This window comes from Copadichromis virginalis, linkage group LG12 (genome assembly GCF_057382275.1).
Source record: "Copadichromis virginalis isolate Kocher_CV1m ecotype Utaka linkage group LG12, C_Virginalis_male_GT1.1, whole genome shotgun sequence".
Taxonomy (NCBI): Eukaryota; Metazoa; Chordata; class Actinopteri; order Cichliformes; family Cichlidae; genus Copadichromis; species Copadichromis virginalis.
This window is the reverse complement of record NC_140629.1, coordinates 17,149,409-17,169,036: the sequence shown is the minus strand read 5'-3', so window position 1 is coordinate 17,169,036 and position 19,628 is coordinate 17,149,409. Positions and strand designations below refer to the sequence as shown.

Here is a 19,628-nt window from a genome sequence, read left to right as displayed (position 1 = left end):
GGGCTTGGCTGCGGTACCGTGACAACTGCATCCTTTGGGTCACCCGTAACTAGCTGACTGATGCTTGAATTTTTTTCCGGTGACATTTTTGCAGTGGTATAAAAATCCCCGCGGGCTCGCCAGCCTGTCGCGGGAGGTGCGGAGAGGTTTTCGAGCTGCGTTTCCCTCCTTGTGTCTCATACACTATTGAGCCAGTCAGCAGAGCAGGCTGAACAAAGCCATGGGAGAGAGAGAGAGGAGCTTCTGGGAAGAAATGTCTCTCACTGACTCTGTCGCCTCGACAACCGGGTAAGAAAGGAGGGGAGGGAGAGAAAGGACTGGGGAGCATAAAAGGAGAGGAAAACAACACATTATGAACTGCCGGGGTTAGAGGATTCTTGCAGAGTGAGGGGAGAATAGTGGATTTGTTTTTGTGTGGGTTTCTCTGCTGAGGGCTCCCTCAGTGTGCCTCTTGATGAGTTATTAACTATGACATTAAAACACTAACTGATCATTTCTCTCCCCCCCACATGAGTGCGTGGAGCAGATGAAATTACAGAGCACAAGTTCAGCACATTACAAGTGGACCAAACAGGCCTGATCGCCCCACCTGTAATTTTTGTTTCATCAGCCTCAGGTAAGTCTCTCCCCTGTGTTGCAGATTTCTTTTGCTTTGATGGGATCGCTTATTGTTTTTGTCTGATCTTTTCTTTTTTCTTTAAATTAAATGTGAATATGAGATGCTGATTGCTGAAGAAATGCAGACCATTTAAGCTGTTCATCTAGAAAATAAAAGATAAAGTGCACTAATTGTTTTAGAAAGTTGTACGAAATTGGTTTCATACTGTTATCTATGTCCTCTTATGCTGCCAAGATAGAGGGAAAAAACTACCTCCAGTGTAGTATGAGGCTTTGGTGTTCAGTTTCATTCAGGGGAGGGAGAGAAACTGAATTTTAGATCCCCTGGATGCCTCACACTGTATGCACAGAGCTTTGCGCTTTGCCTTCAGTTTGAGCAGGAATTCAAAGACAATAAGAAAACGAACATCTCTGCTGGGTGCAGATGGACCTTGAGAGTTTGATTTGAAGCACAGATTGAGAGCGTGTATAGAATTGGAGGCACGTCTGCCATAAACACACTGCTGAATGCTCATGCATAAGGAATACATTCATAAAGCACTAGTGGTGAAATCAATGCCCCTTTAAATGAGGTGCTATGCTGGCTGAGCCTACACCAAGCTCAATGTGTGTGGGTCAGCAGGCAGCATGCGATATCCATATTGGATGAGATGAAGAGGAGATAAACTGAGGAAGGTGGAGGGATGTGTGTGTGTGCGTGTGCATGTGTGTGTGTGTGCGTGTGTGTGTGTGTGTGCTATCAGTATTGAAGGTTACAAATCTCTCACCTTTGTGGACAGGATAGGGATGTGGGGGTAAAAAAAAAGGCAGCGAGACTGATGGGAAGAAAAGGGCAAGAGATTGAGGGCAAACAGAGTGCTGAGAGAGATGTTGAGAGTAATGATGATATGTGAAGGGTTCAGGCTCACAGCAAGCTGGGGATTGCTCGGAGCGTACACCTCGCCGGCTTCACATCACCCAGAGAGGTAAAGGAGGGTAATAACACCGACACTGAGCTTATCTGTGTTTTCACGGGAGAGGCCGTGCGTACATTAGGTTTCCAGTTCATCATCCTGGATGCCCTCATCTCGCTGAACACGACATACGAGACAGCTCTGTCCATCACCTACACCTGCTGTGCTTCCAACGAGCTGGCAGGTACAGCACAAACATCACTTGTTGGGAAAAAAAAATGTAAAAGCTACAAAGTTCCCACGTGAGCCTGAACGCAAGCGGGATGTCAAAGGCATCAAAAATTCATTTTCAGACAATTAACACAATTTTACACCTGAAAACCCAGCACGTGCAACTTCACTCCAGGCCTCCTGGTGCATTCACCTGTCTCATTTGTCACAATGTAACTGCATTACAGAAAACCACATCCTCTCCTTTAAGAGCGACGCAGCTTTAATATACACTCAGCCATATGGCAGACTGCTTTTACACCAACATACACTTAAAGCACGATGCCAGTTTATTCTTATTTTTTAATCCACACCTGCGCCGGTGTGGATTAAATCGGGTGCTCTCTCCTATTGATTTTTTTTTAGAAGCGACGTTGAACAGTTCTGGCAGCTTGTAAACACATTAGTTATACCAGGCTGCGTACCGCTCGCAGTGCTTTGCAGATGTACTCCACTCATAATTATTGTACACGAGGCGCAATGTTCCTGGATGCGAAGGAGTGCCAGACTCATCACGAAGAGACGAAAGGATGCGTCCCCGAGGCCGTGGGTAGTTATCTCTCCCTCACTGTACCTGCACGCCGCTGCGAGGCACGTGTAGACAGTAGAGGGATCATAAAAAGCAGGCAGAGCTTGCACTGAGCCTGCCTCACTCTCCTAATTCATTCATACATCCTTAGTTTTTAATCTGCTCGGCTTGTGAGGCTTTTTTACGAAGCGGGCCCTAAGATGCACCTGTAGTGCTGCTGCCCCCCCATAATTATTAACCAGCAGAAATTTCTTTTTGACAGATTTTCAAGGAGCCCACGGTTTGTTTGATGTCTGAGGGCTGCGCCGTCTCTTCACCCACTTCCCCGTTTTTCTCTTCTCTCTTCTCTCCCTTTCCCACTCTTCGCATGATATTTCTGCACTTCTCTGTGTGCCTCCTCTCATCTGCTGCTGAGAGCATCACGACCAAAACATGCTTGAGAGGAGAGGGCAGGGGGGCAGAGAGGATTACCAAAATCTAATTGCCAAAATTAGTAGCTGTATTCAATTTCATTTACCCCCCAAGTACAGAATCATATCGAGTTTAATTCTTCGTGTTTTTCAATGCAAAATAGTGACGCTTGGACCGAAAACGCATTTGACGAGGAAAAGTCAGCATTCGAGGAAAACAACATAATAGGACTCATTATGGAATAATAGCCCACGATGGCTGCAGATAACGAGTCATAATAAGTTGAAATTACACCAGCAATTTGGAACAAATTATTTTTCCTTGTTATATTAAAAATATATGTCTGTGTTGTTTAAGAGAAAAAGGTCACTGAAAAGAATGATTAGATGGTTTTCTTTTTGTTTAGTGATGCATCCTGAGCTTTTGTCTTAAAAAACAAAAAGCTACCAAACAAACACCATTAATGCGTTTATCCTCTAAAAATGCGGGAAGCTCACATTCACACCGCGCGCCCCATCTGCACTCCCATTAAAAGGGGCAGCGGTGCCCTTGTTCGTGCACTTGGATGACATGGTGCTTAATAAAACAAAGTGTTGTCCATTTTTAAAAGAAGTCCCAAATTTGGCCTTTTTTTCTAAGAACGTGAAATGCAGGGCGGAGCTCTTGCTTTCAACTCCGCAGGTTTTAAGATCTATTGAATGTAAAATCCAGCGTGAAACCATGGTGGATGTTTGAGAACATCAAAAGTGTTTCTCTCAAAGGGCGAGGAACTGGAGGGTAAAGGATTTTAATGATGTGCCCGTTAAATACATCCCCCAGTCTGTGAGCCGGAGTCTGACTGTTGCACGGTGGCCGCACAAGGAGGCTGGCTGTTCCGAGTGGAGCACTCCCTTTATTGCCACCGTGAAATCAACTACGTTTAGATGTAAGAGCACAAACTGTCCCATAAATCAGCACGCCTACAGTTCATTTGGCATCTTAAGGGTTTGCCTTTCAACAGTCTTTCTTCTCTCTTTTATGATGGATTTTTCACTCTAGCTAGAAAGCTGACTACAGCTATCTTTTACACATAATTATGATTCAATGTCTTACCTGGCTGACCTTAAAGCATCGTTCTAAAGAGAATAGATAAATTGCTGCAGTTAGCAGACTCACTGCCACTTGAATGCAAACTGTCTGTAATGTCTTGCCTGAGAGAAAAGAAGCGTAGGGGTGGGGTGGGGGGGGAAAGTGACACCTATTGACACGATTAGTCGAAGGCTGCCCATCGCTGGAGATAAACTCTTTATACCCCGCTCACTCTTCTTGTCACTAATTAGACAAGTGAGATGATTTAATTTGGTGCAGGGTGGAAACTACTGCATCGACTGGTCATATGTAGAACCCCACTAGTATACGCTCTCCGGGTGATAATGGCTTGCATGGGCTGGCAGAGAAAAGAATTAAATCACAGCTTTTTAGCCCGTCTCACCCCAAGCTCTTGTGATCAGCATCTTAAAGCAGGACTCGGCCAGCCATTTTCTATTACGAGCCCTTGAGGGGAAGAACAAGAAGGGGGAAAAAGGTCCCCCTCGCTCAATTTTCTCCATGCGAGCAACCAGTGGACGGCCTTTCTCGCCAGCTGCTTCAGGATAGACTTAATTCGCTCGTGTCCTTGCTCTCTGAGCACAACTTTCAAAGTTGCCTTGTCCCCCATTCTGTCGCAGCTGTGCTCATGTTCACCTGACCAAGTGGACAACAGCCATAACGTTAAGTGAGTGATGATCAAGTGGTCTTATGTGTCCCTGACAGGTGCCGCAATGGATGTGGATGATGAGCCGTTGCTGTTTCACACCAGCTGGGGTGGTGGAGAAGAGGAGGAGGAGCTGGAGGAAGAGGATGGAGCAGCACACGCCGCGGAGCAGAGCTGGTCCTCGGGGGATGCTTGGGTTTGTGGACTGTGGAAGGCAGTGGGGTGGGTTTACACGCAACCCTGGGCCAGTGGGGCGGTTTTAGGGGCAGCTGTCCTGCTGCCATGTGCCCTCTTTGCCTACATGCTGCTCTACTGCCCTCCTCTGGACATAGACCTCTCCTACAGTGCCTTTGAGGTTCACAGCCACTTCTCAGCTGAACGTTTTGACGCCCTCGCCATCGCCGTAAAGACTCAGCTGGGGTCGTGGGACAGACGCAGACGAGACATAGATATCATGGAGTCTGAGGCGCTGCGAGAGCTTCTGCTTGAGAAGCTGGGCAGGAAGGAAGTGTTCAATAAGATGGATAATGAGGACACGGGGTCCTCCGCTCCTCAAGGGGACCCTTTACAAGCCAGCGATCATCAGAAGAGAGGAGCAGCAGCAAGCAGAGATGAAAGGACAGCGCCTCATCTGGGTCAGGGGGAAACGGGGACGCATGAAAGCATAAATCCAGGAAAAGGGGAAGAAGAGGCGAGATTAGGGGATGGAAATTCAACTTTTTCCCTCATTAGGAAGCGCAGATTTGTTCCCAATTACTACTTACAGAGCCAGGCTCTGTGGAGGATTGAGCTGGTGTTTGTGGCTCAAGGCAAAGGCGAGCGCAACATCTTCACTCCAGAGCGCCTGCAGACGATACACCAAGTTGAGCGGCTGCTCATGCAGCACCCACAGTTTCATCAGTTCTGCTGGAAGCCTCTGGAGTTACTGAGGGATCTGCCACTGGGGCCGTCCTACTGCTCCCCACCCAGCTCCCTCCTGTCATACCTCTACCCCAGTGAGAGAGGAGGCAAGATCTACTATGATGGCATGGGCCCAGACTTGGCTGATATTAAAGGCAGGTTGAAATTCCAGTTCAAGCTTGAATGACTCCTTGGGGTAGCCCAACTTAACTTTGCTGATTCTCCTCATGTGCAGGTTCTCTGGGCCTGGCCATTACCCACCCGCAGTTTTACTGGTACGTGGATGAGAGTCTGTCCCCGGAGCATCTGTTCTCATCCCTGTTACGCAGTGAAATCCACTTCGGAGCTCCTCTGCCGTCCTACTACTCCCTGCAGGACCGAGCGGATGAGCAGAGAGCACGCTTCAAAAACTTTGTGGTCCAATATGCAGACATCCTGGCCAACCAGTCTACCAGGTCAGTAAAAACTCTCGTATTCACAGGTACTGAATGCTATTGCAAACACTCAAAGTTGTTTTGTCTGTGTGACCTGTTCCAGTCAGGTAAAGGTGCTATATGGGGGAACAGAGCTGTTTGATGACGAGGTGAGACACACCTTCCACAATGACATGATGCTGGCTGTGGTCAGCGGAGCCTGTATTACTGTGCTTGTCTACGTCCTTACCTCCTTTTCTGGTACAGTATCCCCGTATTTCACTTACATCGATGTGTGTACATGTTTCTGTTTGAAGGCGCAGAAATATTTACAAGCTTCTTCTTGTCTCTGCGCAGTCTTTTTGACTTTCTTTGGACTTGCTAGCATCGGACTGAGCTGCCTGATGGCTCTTTTCTTATACCACGTCGTGTTTGGCGTGAGGTACCTGGGCATTCTCAACGGAGTTGCAGCGTTTGTTATTATCGGTATCGGTAAGTCGTTTAAGCAATAGTTTGACATTTTGTAAAACACTTTGTGTTTATGAAGATTGATGCCACTTTGGGGTTTGTAAAATACACTGAACAGCCTTATGACCACCTACCTAATAATGTGTTGGTCCCCCTTTTGATGCCAAAAAAGCCCTGACCCAGCGAGGCATGGATTCCTCTAGACCATGATGTTAGCAGCAAACTCTGTAAGTTGTGCTGCATAGCCTCCATGGATCGGACGTGTTTCACCAGCACATTGGACAGATGCTTGATTGGATTGAAATCTGGGGGCCTTGGAAGCCAGGTCAACACCACAAAATCATGTTTTTCTTCCTCAAACCATTCCTGATCTGTTTTTGCTTTGTGGCATGATGCATTATCCTGCTGAAAGAGGCCACGGCCATTAGGGAATACCGTTTCCATGAAAGGATGTACATGGTCTGCAAGAGTCAGCATGGGCACCCTGACTGGTCTGTTGCTACGCAGCCCCATTTGCAACAAACTGCAATGCACCGTGTATTTTGACACCTTTCTATCAGAGCCACCATTAAGCTTTTAGAGCAATTTGAGCTGCAGTAGCTTCTCTGTTGGATCAGACCACACGGGCCAGTGTTCGCTTCTCATGTTCATCACTGAACCATGGCTGTCCATGACCCTGTTGCTGGTTCACCACTGTTTCTTGGACCATTTTTGATAGATACTGAGCACTGCAGACCGGGAGCACCCCACGATAGCTGCTGTTTTGGAGATGCTCTGGCCAGTCATCTAGCCAGCACACTTTGAAACTCACTCAAATCCTTATGTTTCTTACACATCTACTTAAAGGACCAATGTTCACTTGCTCCCTAATATAACTCGTCCACTAACAGGTGCCATGATGAAGAGATGATCAGTGTTACCACCTGTCAGTGGTTATAATGTTATACGTAATCGTATGTGAAGCTCAAGGCAAGCTTGGCTTAGCTACACCTAAATACAGAATTGAAGAAGAAGCCACAAGCCTGGCTGGGTCTAAAGTTAAAAAAAAAACTGCCTCTCAGAACCACTAAATCTCATTAAAATGTAAAAGTGCCACCTTGTACTTTTACAGGGGATTTAATTACTACTGGTGACAAGTGGAGTCTTGTCACCAGTTAAGCAAATGGCACAATCCCCCATAAAACCATAATCCCCTCCATATAACATGCTGTAGTAAAGCTGTGTTGTGTGCAGAGTAATTGTACACAATGTATAAGTGTTAATGACTGACTTCACTGTGAAAATTCACTGTATTTCTCTGCGTCTCGTAGGTCCCCATCTAGCTCCCATTTCCAGGCTTTTCACGCTAAACTAACAAGCTGCAGGCTTTAGCTGATTTCGCGCACAAGATGCAAACATAATGACCTTTTTATTTTCTGACTCTCAGCTGTATGTGAATGCTACGTGGAGCTATTGCTCTGAAATGAGGAAAACTACAACTCTTTGTCATGAGTTGTGCTAAGAAGTCCTCCTTTTGTCTACCCTTCATCTCTCAGGGGTGGATGATGTGTTTGTGTTCATCAGCACTTTCAGACAGGCTTCTCATTTGCATCAGCCGCAGCAGCGAATGATCTACACAATTAAAACAGCTGGCCGAGCGACATTTCTGACCTCCTTCACGACTGCGGCCGCTTATGCCGCTAACACCTTCTCTCAGGTAATTATGAAACTGAGAAAGAAAAGAAAATAACAGCGCTTAATAGGACATGTACAGGGTGTATAAATGACTCTCCTACAGTGGGTGAATAGAAGTGCCTCTCTCAGCAGACAACCATTTTTCCCACGATAAGCACAAATTGAATGTTTCAAGGTCCTTTACACTGCGCTTTGTTCACCTGACACTCAGATCCCAGCCGTGCATGACTTCGGCCTATTCATGGCTCTCATCGTCAGCTGCTGCTGGCTTTGGGTGTCTGTCTTGATGCCTGCTGCCCTTTGTATCTGGACACAGTTTGTGGAGCCTCGTGAACATGCCTGGTTGAGCTGGTAAGCTTTTGCTTCCTTACTTTTTGTGCTGCGTGACACCCACCCAGATCTAATCCCCCTCAGCTGTCTCTCTCTCTCTCCCCCTAAACTCTCCACCCCGCGAAGCTGGAAGCTGTTTTCGGGCCTGTCGGCGAACCACAGCCCTTTGTCGGATGAGGATGATGATGTGGCTCTTCTGTCAGTGGAAATGGAGCCAGGTGAGATTATTATCTGCCTAGCATCGGAATGAAGGCTGGCAGGGGGATTGGTTGTAAGAATGTGTCTCGCGGGGCACCTCTGAGGATCTTTTCCTTCGTCTCTGCCAGGCTTCTGCGACACAGATGGCGATGCGGCCATCCTGTCCCTGTCGGTCGAGACACCTCTGTCCCCTCCGGGGCAGCGGCACGTGGGTGTGGTGAGCACCAATCTTCAGTGGGCCTTGAAGCACTTAGTGGCTAAGCCGGTTGTGGAGCGACGGAAAACTGTTCTAGGTGAGATTTAATCTTAACTCAGAACTTGCAAAGACAACATCAATTTATATCCCAAAACTCAGCGGTTGGGGCTTCTAAGATATTGTGTGCAGAGCTCTTAATGTTTGGTTTAGATGTGAGAGTCACCTCAGGCTTAAGTAAGAATTATTGTAGAAATTCTGTAATCTCTGTTTGCCCCGAGGGGATTCTGCCTGTCAGAGTGAGTGCAAAGCATTCTCATGAAGGATTCAACCACACTCTTTGGGAGTGACTGTAATTGATCCTCACTGCTGATCTGTCCCACAACTGTTCTATCAAACCCTCTTTTCTGTCGTTGTTTGTTCATCTCCCTTCTGGCCCAGGTGTCTTTCTCCTGGTTCTGGTCTTCTCAGCTGCCTTCTGTTGTCTCCTGAGGCCGGCCACTCACGCTCCCCTTCTTTTCCGCCAAGATACAAACCTCCAGAGTCTGCTGGCTCTGCGGAGCAACCTCAGCGGCCAAGGCATCTCCTGTCCCATGTGCTCAGGTAAGAGTGGAAGCACAACTCGGTTAACTTCTTAGATCTGGAACGAATATCAAAAGAAAAAAAAACAAAAACATGTCGTGTCCTGCAGGTGTGTTCATGGAAAAACCCCACCCACTTCCCACCCATGCTCCCTCGTCTGCATTTTTGTATCCTACACATCAGCAGAGGCCGAGCAGGACAACTCCCACTGCTGCTCCGAGTGGAGTGAAACGGGACTCACTCACTAACCAAACAGGTAAAAACCCAGCACATAAAAAAACCCAAACCCAGCCCTTTTCTCATTTAAGCCCTGTTTCCTGTCTTTAAAATCCTGACCTTTGTACCTTTTTCAAGGCCCTCTTGTGACAGTGTACGTATCAAAGTTAGACCACGGAGCCTCTACAACCATTTACCGCTTCTCCCTTAACGCCAGCATCCCGTCCCCGTGGAAGATGTGCAGCACAGAGCGTGAGGTGTCATCATTCCAGGTGTGAGAGCAGGAAAAAAGCCAACCTGATTATATTGGTAATAATTCGAGTCCCACTAAAGCAGCTTACAACTAATCTTGCTTTATTTGAATAGGCTTTTAATCAGCCCCATGGCAATTACACCGCCAGAATGACAGTGTGTGTTTCCCACGTATACCTCCCGTACGACAGCTGGATGATCACGTCCGGCTCGTGTGATCCTCGTCATGGCTGGACGCCAGATTTTTCCTTTTATGTAGCATCATCCCCACAGCAGCACAGCAGGTGAAGGCACAAAGGAAGAATGTAAAACAGAGACTGAGACAGGCTGTCAGGTTGTTTTAGTGGGGAAATCTGTCATTTTTCAGCTCTGCTTTTTCCCTTTAGGAAGTTGTACTTTGCTCAGTGCCGCCTGAGACCTCATCCCAGCCGCGTGTGTGTCAACCCGCCAGGCTGTGGCATTAGCTCTGGGCCTGATGGACCTTCACGGGGAAGCTTTTATACGTTTTTTCCCAGCGGTGAGCGAGCAAGCATCTCATGATAAGCATAAAGACTGTTTGTTAGCATCAGGAAAACAGTTCTCACTCCGCATGAGTCACGCTGCACAAATGTCTTTTTCCTGTCATTTAGCTGAGTCTTAACTACAGAGAAAACGCACTGATGTGACTTCTCCTCTTAAAGTGAATCCTCTGGAGAGTTTTTTTTTTTCTTTTCACAGTGCACCAGTTATGCAGATATTTTTGCCCCGTATAAATAAACGTGGTTGAAAGGGTTTTCTTTGCTTCTATTTTCAAAGATCCCTCATCTGCTGCCAAAACGAAACCATCCAAAACGTTTGGCTTCAATCCGTGCAGCGGCGGTGTGTGCGGCCAACCGGCGGTGCGTCCTCTGGTCGACACCGGAGCCATGGTTTTCCTTGTGTTTGGGATCCTGGGAGTGAACCGAACCGAGCGCAGGGACAACCACGTGATTGGAGATATGGTGATGGTCACACCTGCGCCACATGCATCTTAAACTGTCGACTGGAGGAACGCTGCACCGGATTTTAAAAGGACTTTCTCACCGTTGTAAATTTGTTGTTTGATTCTCTCCAAAGGGCAGCATTATACTGGATCCAGACTTTGATATTTTCCAGGAGATGGGGCATCTTTGCAAAATCTGCAAAGCTGTTAGTGCAAACACACAGCTCGTAAAGCCGGGAGGAGCACAGTGCTTGCCGTCAGGTAACATTTGCTTATCTGATGGGAAGGGAAAGTAACTTTTCAAATGTGGGGTTTTTTTGTGGCACAAAAAAGTAGTATAAAGTCAAATCAGCAAGGTTAGGCCTTCTGATTTGACAGCACGCAGGCTAAAAAGTCTGCTGTTCCTCACAGGCAACAAGCTATCTTCCATTCTGCCTCTTCTTCATCCCGAGTGCCACTCTCTCCCTGAACCCAACCTGCTCCCAGGGCAGCTGTCCCATGGAGCGGTGGGAATGCATGGAGGGAAGGTCCGCTGGCTGTCCATGGCCTTCGAATCTGTAAGTCTCTTCATCTCCATGCGACAAACCGCCGTCGGTTTCAGAGTTGCCGCAACGCCTTAATTCTCTCTCTCTCTCTCTCTTCCTCCTCCTCCCTTGTAAGACCACATACAAGGGAAAATCCTCATTTCAGACGTATTCCGATTTCCTGCAGTGGGAGAACTTCATCCAGGAGCAGCTCGCAACTCTCCCGCAGACCTCTTCTCTGCAAAGAGGCTTCCAGACGTGTGAGCACTGGAAGCAGATCTTCATGGAAATCATAGGCAAGTGAGAGGTGGAGCAGATGTCAAAGAGATGCAGTGTTTGTTTTTTCCTTTTCTAAAACTGGAGACAGATAAAAATGCCGAAAGTGCTGCCCTCTGGTCCTGTTGTAGGTGTGGAGAGTGCCCTCTGGAGTCTGCTGCTGTCTCTGGCCATCTGCGTGGCAGCTGTTTCTGTGTTTACCGCACATCCTCTGCTGCTGCTGCCCGTGCTCGTGACCATTCTCGGTAAGAGCCGCACTAACATATTTACATTTGAAAGTGATGTTTTCAAATAACCAAGAGTGCATTTCCCTCATGTTTTTGGTCTTGAATAGGGGTGATCTGTCTGGTAGTGGCGCTCATGTATTGGCTGGGATGGGAGATGGGAGCAGTGGAGGCAATTTCTCTGTCAATACTTGTTGGATCCTCGGTGGATTACTGTCTACACCTGGTGGAGGGATACCTTCTGGCTGGGGAGACCACACCTTCTATGCCTTCTCATAACTTGGTACGCGACTATTCTAATTTCAAATTGACCACAGCGTGTTTTTTTTAAGAGTCTGCACTTTTTAAATCTCTGTTTTATTCGCAGGAGCCTCAGGCCGAGAGGCAGAGGCGGACTCTGGAGGCAGTGAACCATGTGGGTGTTGCCATAGTGTCCAGCGCTGTCACCACAGCGATCTCCACAGTCCCTCTCTTCTTTTGTGTCATTGTGCCTTTCGCCAAGTTCGGCCAGATTGTGGCCATTAACACGGCCGTCTCCATTTTGTACACCCTGACCGTGACTGTGGCCACGTTGGCCTGCGTGGCCCCGGCCCGCTTCAGCAGACACCCAGGCGCTGTACTCAAGGCCAGCCTGGCTGTGATGGCAACCGCCTCTTTGGGAGCAGCTCTGTGGTGGGTCGGGGGACAGCTGGGTGCCATGGCCTGGCAGTCACTCACCACATAAACACTACTGATGTCACACAGAGGCGTTCCTCTGTATGCAACCTGTGAGAACTATTTTCTTTCTTCCATGTTTGTGGAACAACGGCTCAGTACACGGTTACATACTTTACAGCACAAAGATGTCAGAGTTATCACAGTTTTTTTTCTTTGTTCTCACTTGTATTGATCAGTGGATTGTAAAGTATAGAGGGGGAAAAAATCCCCACTCTGGGTGTCTCTTTTTAAAATCTAGTGTAACTGAATATGTGACTCATAATAGTAGGTTGATTTCTGATTCACACGAGCTGTTTTTGGTTTGTTTCCCCCCCTTCATCTTCAGCCCTAGATGATGGAGTAATTGTTGGGAAACACTGACTGAGTCACAATTTTCATCTGTGTTACTTATTGAGTTGTGAAGAGTTGCTGACTGTTCTGTGACCTGCTTTTGTGAACACTGACACAGCGCAGCGCTGCGATGTCCGTGAAGACCAGTGTTAATGGTTCACTTTGATACGTGGCCATGTTGTGAAGCATCAGAATGTTTCTTTGGGTTTTTTTTTTTTTATTCGTCGTTTTGTTTTCTTTGTCTCGATTTTGCACTGAATGTGATTTTTCAGCCACATTTGTATCAGAGCTTATGATGTCCCACTGTGGCTGGATTAAAAGTTCTATAAACCAAATTTATACTCTGTTTTTATGTTAAATGTAATGTAAGATGATGTAAATGTCTGCGTATGCTGCTCTTACTCATTCTGAACTGAGCTTTGGATGCTGCCAACACACACACGTTTAGAAGAACTCTCAAAGCCAATATTTAGCACAAGTCACTTTCCTCTTTTGTGACTTCGTTTTATCTCAGATCTTACAAAATGCTTCAAGGTGTCTATTTTTGTCATTGGGTTAAAAGAGACCTTTTATCAGCTCCTCAGGTGTACCCTCCACAAGCCCTCCGCCACACTCACAGCCTCTCACTGTAACCTGCTCGGTTCTCCCACAATTCAGAGCACCACTCAATAGCGTCTCCACTCTGCCCCACAGTGAAGGTGACGGCCATTTGTCAAACCGCACAACGTAACGGTCGGGGGAGAGGGGCCGACTGCAGCAGGAGCAGTAAATTCTGGTTTATGTGCGTGTTGTTACTCGTGGATGTCAAATAAAACAGGTGCAGAAAAGCTCGGGGTCTTTTCTTTTTGTTTTCCTTCCTCCTGCACGGTTATGTAACGGAGCGGCGGGATGACGGCCTGTCGCTGTTGGCTTATAATCACATAATTACCGGGAGAGCTACTGTAGATGCGTCGCATCTCTGGGCGGCTGTTAATAACTCATATGAAAGAGGTCAGATGAAACAATGAATTGCATTAATGTTTCATGCTGGTTATTAAATAAAGGGACGCTGTTCTACACAAAGAGGTATTTTCTACTCAGCGTGATGGAAATGGATGTAGGAAGATGAGAACAAATAGGAGTAAAATTAGAAGGGAAAAAAACCCGTTGACTTTTGTTCTGGAGAGACTTTAATTTCCACTGTGAATGAAGGGGAGTGTTTGAATGTCTGCGTACCTTTCACATTCATTTCCTTCTTTTTTTTATTACCGCAGTGCTTCTTGTAGGGTACCTAGATGTATCGAGCTTGATATCGACATCTGTTATTTCTGTCTACCATCTATTGATATCTCTCTCGCTACCCCTTCATTTGTCGATAGCTCTTTCTCTCTCCAACCCATCTTTATAGAGATCTCTCTCAATACCCATCTAGCTATCTATCTAATGCTATTCTCAATCTCTTTCTACTTATTTCAATAACTCTTGAGATATAAAATAATGAGAAATATTGAGATGTATCTCTACTTATGTTTATTTATACCCACCTATAGCCATGTCTATTAATTTACATGGTACTTTTTTGTTTTGTTTGTAAAAAGATCTCTCCAAGCCTGCAGTCTTGTTACACATTTATGTATGTGCAGTACTTTTGTTAAGTAAAGGGCCTACTGTCAGGCACTCGAGCAGTTTTTTTTTTGTTCAGCAACATCGCTCTGCTCCTCATATTTTCATGGAAAGAAAAAAAAAACAATAGGAGAGTAATGGAATAATCAGAGGGAGAGTGATGTTACATGTAGAGGAATGAATATTTAGCAAAGTGGAAAAGCAAATGCTTTGCTACTGTCGTCTGGAATGAAAAAGCTCCCGTCTATAAATACTGAATAACAGATAATATGAATAAGAGATAGTCTGTTTATATTTGACTGTTCTTTTCCTGTGTTTGCAAAGGTTCTTCAACAAACTTACTTCAAACAGGGAGCATTCAAGTCCTCTGGTCTGTTACTCCGTCTTGCACGTCCTGGGTAATCTCTGCCAGAACACAATTTAACTACAGTGGCCTAAAAAACAGGTTTACAGAGCTGAGCTCAATTAGCAGTATGGATAAAAGGTCAGTCATCAAACAAGTGTGTCAGGCCACACAAGGCTCATGCAACATGGTGCTGAATAATAAATAAAGAGAAGGAAGGAAGTGAGCAACAAAGTATATTCAACACTGACCATTGGCTATACATTGGAAGGCAATTATAAGGCTAACTTCAGAAATACCTCCCCCCCATTACATTATATATGTAATCACTATGACAATAAATACCCAGGCTCATTTGGTTCTTGAGAAATACTTCATTGTAGCAAGAAAAAGGCATTTTCTCTGGAGAGAAATTATTTTACATCAGACGTGTAAATCAACACGGAAACATAAGTCATATCTTTATTACCCCATGTTACAGGGCACACACAATGTTCAAGTATGCCTGAGGAACTAAATGGAGCAATTACAAAAAAAATATATATATAATAACAGAATAAGAGATAAAATGCATTTAAAAACAAGTGAACTGGCATTGCATTTCACAAAATTCCATAAGCTCATGATTTTGGAACAATTCACTGTAAAGTGCTAACTGGTTCGAGCTGAGAAAAGCACACGTTCCCTTTGAAAGATCAAACATTACTTTATACACGGAGGTACAGTAATAGCCAATCATCAGGCAAGCAATTACCAACCAGAAGATATGGACCACATTTCATTTATTAGTCCTTTGATAAGATAACAGATTCCTACATTTTCTTGTTAATGGTAACAACGAGAATCTTGCCGCTGGTTGTCAGGACAAAGCCAATTACAAATGCTGGTGTTGTCACAGTACCGTTTTCCTCCTTGCCTTGGAATTACATGCACTTGACTGACATACAGTATCGATATCTCAAGTCAAGTCCTTTTAATCCTCTTATGGATAGGAATCCTTGAATCAAAGGGATGAGAGGAGAGTGAGGTGAAGAGAGCCTTTACTGAGGAGTGCAGGAGATGTTCCCCATATGCCTCCTCCTCTTCTTCTCCTCCCCTTGCATGTGGCAGGCTGGCCTGACAAAAGCAGGGATCTGTCCAGCTGATGCCCGCCTTCCTACAGGTCCTGAGAATCCACTGTTTTCCTTTGTGCCTTTCTCGGCATGTATTTAAAAAAAGAAGAAAAAAAAAAGAACAATAAAAAAAAACAAACAAACAAAAAAAAAAACATATCTGGTGGTATTGGGTCAATACATTTTCCCCTACTGTCCACCTAAAGCAGACATCCACCCTCCCACCCCAATCCTAACCATAGAAAGGTAAAAACAAGGTGTACTGCAGAATGGCTTTTACTCCTCACAGTCTGTGGGGGGAGCTAGAGCCCCTAGGAGCTGAGGTGCGGTTGGTGGTCTTGCGGCTGTTCTGTCGTGTCTGATTCATTTTGTTGGCCGAAGGGATCCGAGCGTCTGGCTGGCGCCTCCCTTGGGGGCCCCTCCGTTTGCCCCTTTGCCCTGCACGGCCCCTTCTGGCCTCCGCTGGTCACTTGCGTGAGTGCAGTGTGTCCTGGAACTTGGTGCTGGTGTAGCGGACGTGAAATCCCTTTTTGTTGATTGTGTCGTCGGAGTGGAACTTGATCACAATGGAGTCACCGGCCGAGTAGATCTCCTCTGGAGGCTGTCAGGAGGGACAAAACAACAGATTCGTTTGTGGCTTTCTGCTTCCCTGAACTTCAATTCAAACTAAAAGGACTTCACACATGCTGAAGTCCAATCAGTGAGTCTGACAGAGAGCTTCTTGACTGGTACTGCTGTAAAAGCCAGGGGCCATGTGAGGGTCTAGGTCCAAGACTAGCCTTCTGCAGCTTTCTCCTCTTCTTTTTTTTTTTTTCCCCTTTTGTTTGTTTTTTTCTTGAGCTTCATATTGAAGTGCACCGCTGCAGAAAGCTTATTTCTTCCCTGAATAGAGCCATATAATGTGTTGCTACACACATGCTTCAAAAAGAGGTAATTGCATTACGTGAGCACAAAAATATGAAACATTTGACCTAAGTGTTTTTCAGAACACCATTATCATGTGAAAATTGATTTTAAAAAATTAATTCGAGCAATCATTAGTTAAGGCGCCGAATCAGCTGCCCTGTGGTTGTCACAAAGACGAGCGTTGCAGTGTCAGAGCAGTCAAAGCCCGCGCAACCAACTGTAAACACACCGGACTGCCGATTAAAGCCGCCGGTGAAAATTCGCCACAACATAACGCCCTGTAAGTCTTGGTTTATTGGGAAAGGGATTTTAAACAAGAAGAAAGCGGCCCATTCTATTTTATTGTAGACCCAGAAACAATCTACTGTGTAACTGAGAAAAGCCTCGGGGCTGAAAGTAAACCTCCCCCACAACGTAATGAGTTTTTACTCTACTTTGGACTGAACTGTGTCAGTTTATTTCAACCTGTTTTATAAAAGGAAACTTGATTGAGGAGCTGCTCCCCGAGGAACCCGGGGTGTTACGTCCCCTACAGCGAATGACTCATAAGAATGTGCGTGAATAAGAGGCCAAAGCTTATTAGAAAATCTTGTAAATGAAATCAAGCTGTTCTCTAACCTGATGAAACTCGAGTTACTATTCCCCACAGGACTCATTGTTTCATAGACCAGCTGCAGCCTCCATCGGCTGATTATTTCACCGCTGGAAGTAAGTGCCAGAGAGTCCAGCGACACCCAGGGAGTGACCAGCTATGTTGACCTGTAGCCACCTCCCAAGCAGCACTCCTAAACTCAGGAGGAGCCCGCTGGCTTAAAGCCAGAATCAAAATCCCCAGGCCGGGTCAGAAAAGTCACCCCATTACAGGCGACAGGATCAGTTTTGACAGGATTAATAATTCCAACAACTCCCTGATAATTACATCCGGGCAGTCACGGTGCTTCTCTGCAGAAGGAGTTACCCAAAAAAGAATCTCAGAGAATTATTGGATAATGTTCTTACCCCTGAGCCACAGTAACGTCCCAGCCGTGGAGACTTTGTGTCAGGGCCATCGAAGAGCTCCATGTAATCGTAGCCGCAGTCCGCCTCTTCTTCGATCTCAAAGGTCTGGAAGATGAGCTCCACGCCGTAGCCTTTCTCCGCCGAAATCACCCACTCGCAGTCAGAGGCTCCGGGGTAGTTATTGTCTCCAAACTGGGCATGGGAGAACAGGTCCTTGGTTTTGACTTCCGCCTTTAGTTGACCTCCACACTCTGAACAGAAAAGTTGAGTTAAGCATTTTTGCAGAGAAAAAGAAGTGGGCTGATGGGAATCAGGGCCAGCTGTGCTTTTGTGTCTAGAGTCATCCTGTTACAAAAGGAGAACATGGTCTGAATCATCCCATTTTGAGACAGGGTGGTGAACATTGACCTACAAATCCTGGAAGAACATCTAAAGCCCTTCATGAGGTTTGATATGACTAATTGACTTAAAAATAACAAAAACCGATGTGAAACTGTACACTGTTTTTTTTAGGAGAAAAACCCCTGAATGCTGTAATATAACTCTCACCCGCAGTATGGGAAGCCTCAAAGCCTTTTTTCTGCACAGAGTTATCAGAGAAGAAGCGAATGAACAACTTGTTGCCGCTGGATGTGATGGGTGGAGGCTTCTTAGTCCCACAGAAACGACCCAGTTTCTGCGCTTTTCCATCGCGCCCGTCATAAATGTCAATGTGGTCATAGGCACACTCCAGGTGGGCCTCCATGTCAATCTCATTGAAGGCCTGTTAGAAATGAAGAGGAAGATCAACTCGAATGATAAGGCTTAGACATTAAAGCCCTTTGTCTTTTAGCGAGATAGTAAGGGAATATTTCTAGAAGATAAGAACTTAATTAACTCGGCACACGGAAGATCAACGCACGACATTGTTTCAGCAAATAACAGACTCTATATCTGTGGCACAGTGGGCAAAAATGCAAAAATAATAACAGAAGGGGGAGCCACACATCATCATTAGGAAGGCCATAACAGTTTCTGACATGAGCACAGTAAACACAGATGTCCTCAGCGGATTTAGCAATTCAATTATGCAGATAAAGCTGCTAACAAATAAATAAATGACTGACAAGCAGGAGGTTGTGGCACGTACGATTTTGATGCGGTGACCTGGAGTGGTGGTGAGCACCCAGGTGCATGCCTTTTTGCTGGGGTATTTATCTGGCCAGTTGGGGCTGGTAATAATGCCGCTCACACTATTCACAGTGTGATCACAACCAGCTGCAAAAAAAAAAAGAAAAAAAAGAAAGAAAGAAAGAGATAAAATGTCGACATGGTGCTCTGCGTCAGGCTAATCTACAATGGGCTCAAGCACTGCACTCAGACTGTTTATCGCTCTCACCAAAATCTAAGAAGAAGACGAGTAGATAGATCTATTCAAAAAGACAAAAGACAAAAAAATGTTATGTGCAATACCTTCTTTGCAGTCGTGTCTGTTCTCATGCAGCACAAAACCACTCCTACACTGACAGCTGTAGCTCCCAAAGGTGTTGACGCACTCATGCTGACAGCCACCGTTCTCCTTGGAGCACTCGTCCTTATCTGCAGGACCACAGAGGACACAACAACGCTGACGACTGCTCGCTTTGAAGACTTGACAGGTTGCAGATCTGAGTGAGTGAAAGCAGAGACCGTGCAGAACCCTGCCAGAAGACTTACCTGAGAAGAACTGCGCTTTAAATCCCTTTTTGGACACAGTGTTGTCGGATTTGAACTCGATGCGCATGTTGTTGTACTGCGAAGTGATAGCTTCTGGTTTCTCTGCCCCACAGAACTTCCCGTGTAGCTTCGAGTCGGCCGACAGCCCGCTGCGTACCTCCACGTAGTCGTACTTACAAACCTGCACAGGACGTGTTATTTGGTTTAAATTACAAAACTCAAGGAGGAGAGAAATGCTTCATTTGCTATGATTAAGGAGA

The 19,628-nt window shown here is 45.9% G+C and overlaps 2 protein-coding genes across 4 annotated transcripts in view; one reads left to right on the top strand and one right to left on the bottom strand.

Moving 5' to 3' along the window:
• Positions 1 to 213: 213 nt before the first annotated feature.
• Positions 214 to 14,252, top strand: disp3 (dispatched RND transporter family member 3). 2 transcript variants are annotated; one of them, XM_085475049.1, is made up of 22 exons: positions 214 to 288; positions 527 to 616; positions 4,513 to 5,508; positions 5,589 to 5,808; positions 5,891 to 6,027; positions 6,124 to 6,258; positions 7,770 to 7,930; positions 8,120 to 8,259; positions 8,365 to 8,456; positions 8,565 to 8,729; positions 9,071 to 9,232; positions 9,321 to 9,467; positions 9,566 to 9,699; positions 9,794 to 9,963; positions 10,066 to 10,196; positions 10,475 to 10,659; positions 10,775 to 10,901; positions 11,052 to 11,197; positions 11,301 to 11,460; positions 11,572 to 11,685; positions 11,775 to 11,947; positions 12,032 to 14,252. In XM_085475049.1, the coding sequence occupies exons 3-22, from the start codon at positions 4,521 to 4,523 to the stop codon at positions 12,386 to 12,388; spliced, it is 4,044 nt and encodes a 1,347-aa protein (XP_085331175.1). In that variant the 5' UTR covers positions 214 to 288; positions 527 to 616; positions 4,513 to 4,520; the 3' UTR covers positions 12,389 to 14,252. The 2 variants fall into 2 exon arrangements, with proteins under 2 accessions (XP_085331175.1, XP_085331174.1); XM_085475048.1 differs by having other exon boundaries at positions 219 to 288; positions 515 to 616.
• Positions 14,253 to 15,104: 852 nt separating this feature from the next.
• bmp1a (bone morphogenetic protein 1a) overlaps positions 15,105 to 19,628 on the bottom strand; it is a 29,840-nt gene continuing 25,316 nt past the window's right edge. For both annotated transcript variants that reach the window (XM_085475051.1, XM_085475052.1), the window contains exons 15-20: positions 19,369 to 19,549; positions 19,126 to 19,251; positions 18,803 to 18,930; positions 18,223 to 18,436; positions 17,674 to 17,924; positions 15,105 to 16,369 (exon numbers count right to left, since the gene is read on the bottom strand). In XM_085475051.1, coding sequence (XP_085331177.1) covers positions 16,235 to 16,369; positions 17,674 to 17,924; positions 18,223 to 18,436; positions 18,803 to 18,930; positions 19,126 to 19,251; positions 19,369 to 19,549 — 1,035 coding nt within the window. In that variant the 3' untranslated portion in view covers positions 15,105 to 16,234. The remainder of the gene's footprint in view (positions 16,370 to 17,673; positions 17,925 to 18,222; positions 18,437 to 18,802; positions 18,931 to 19,125; positions 19,252 to 19,368; positions 19,550 to 19,628) is intronic.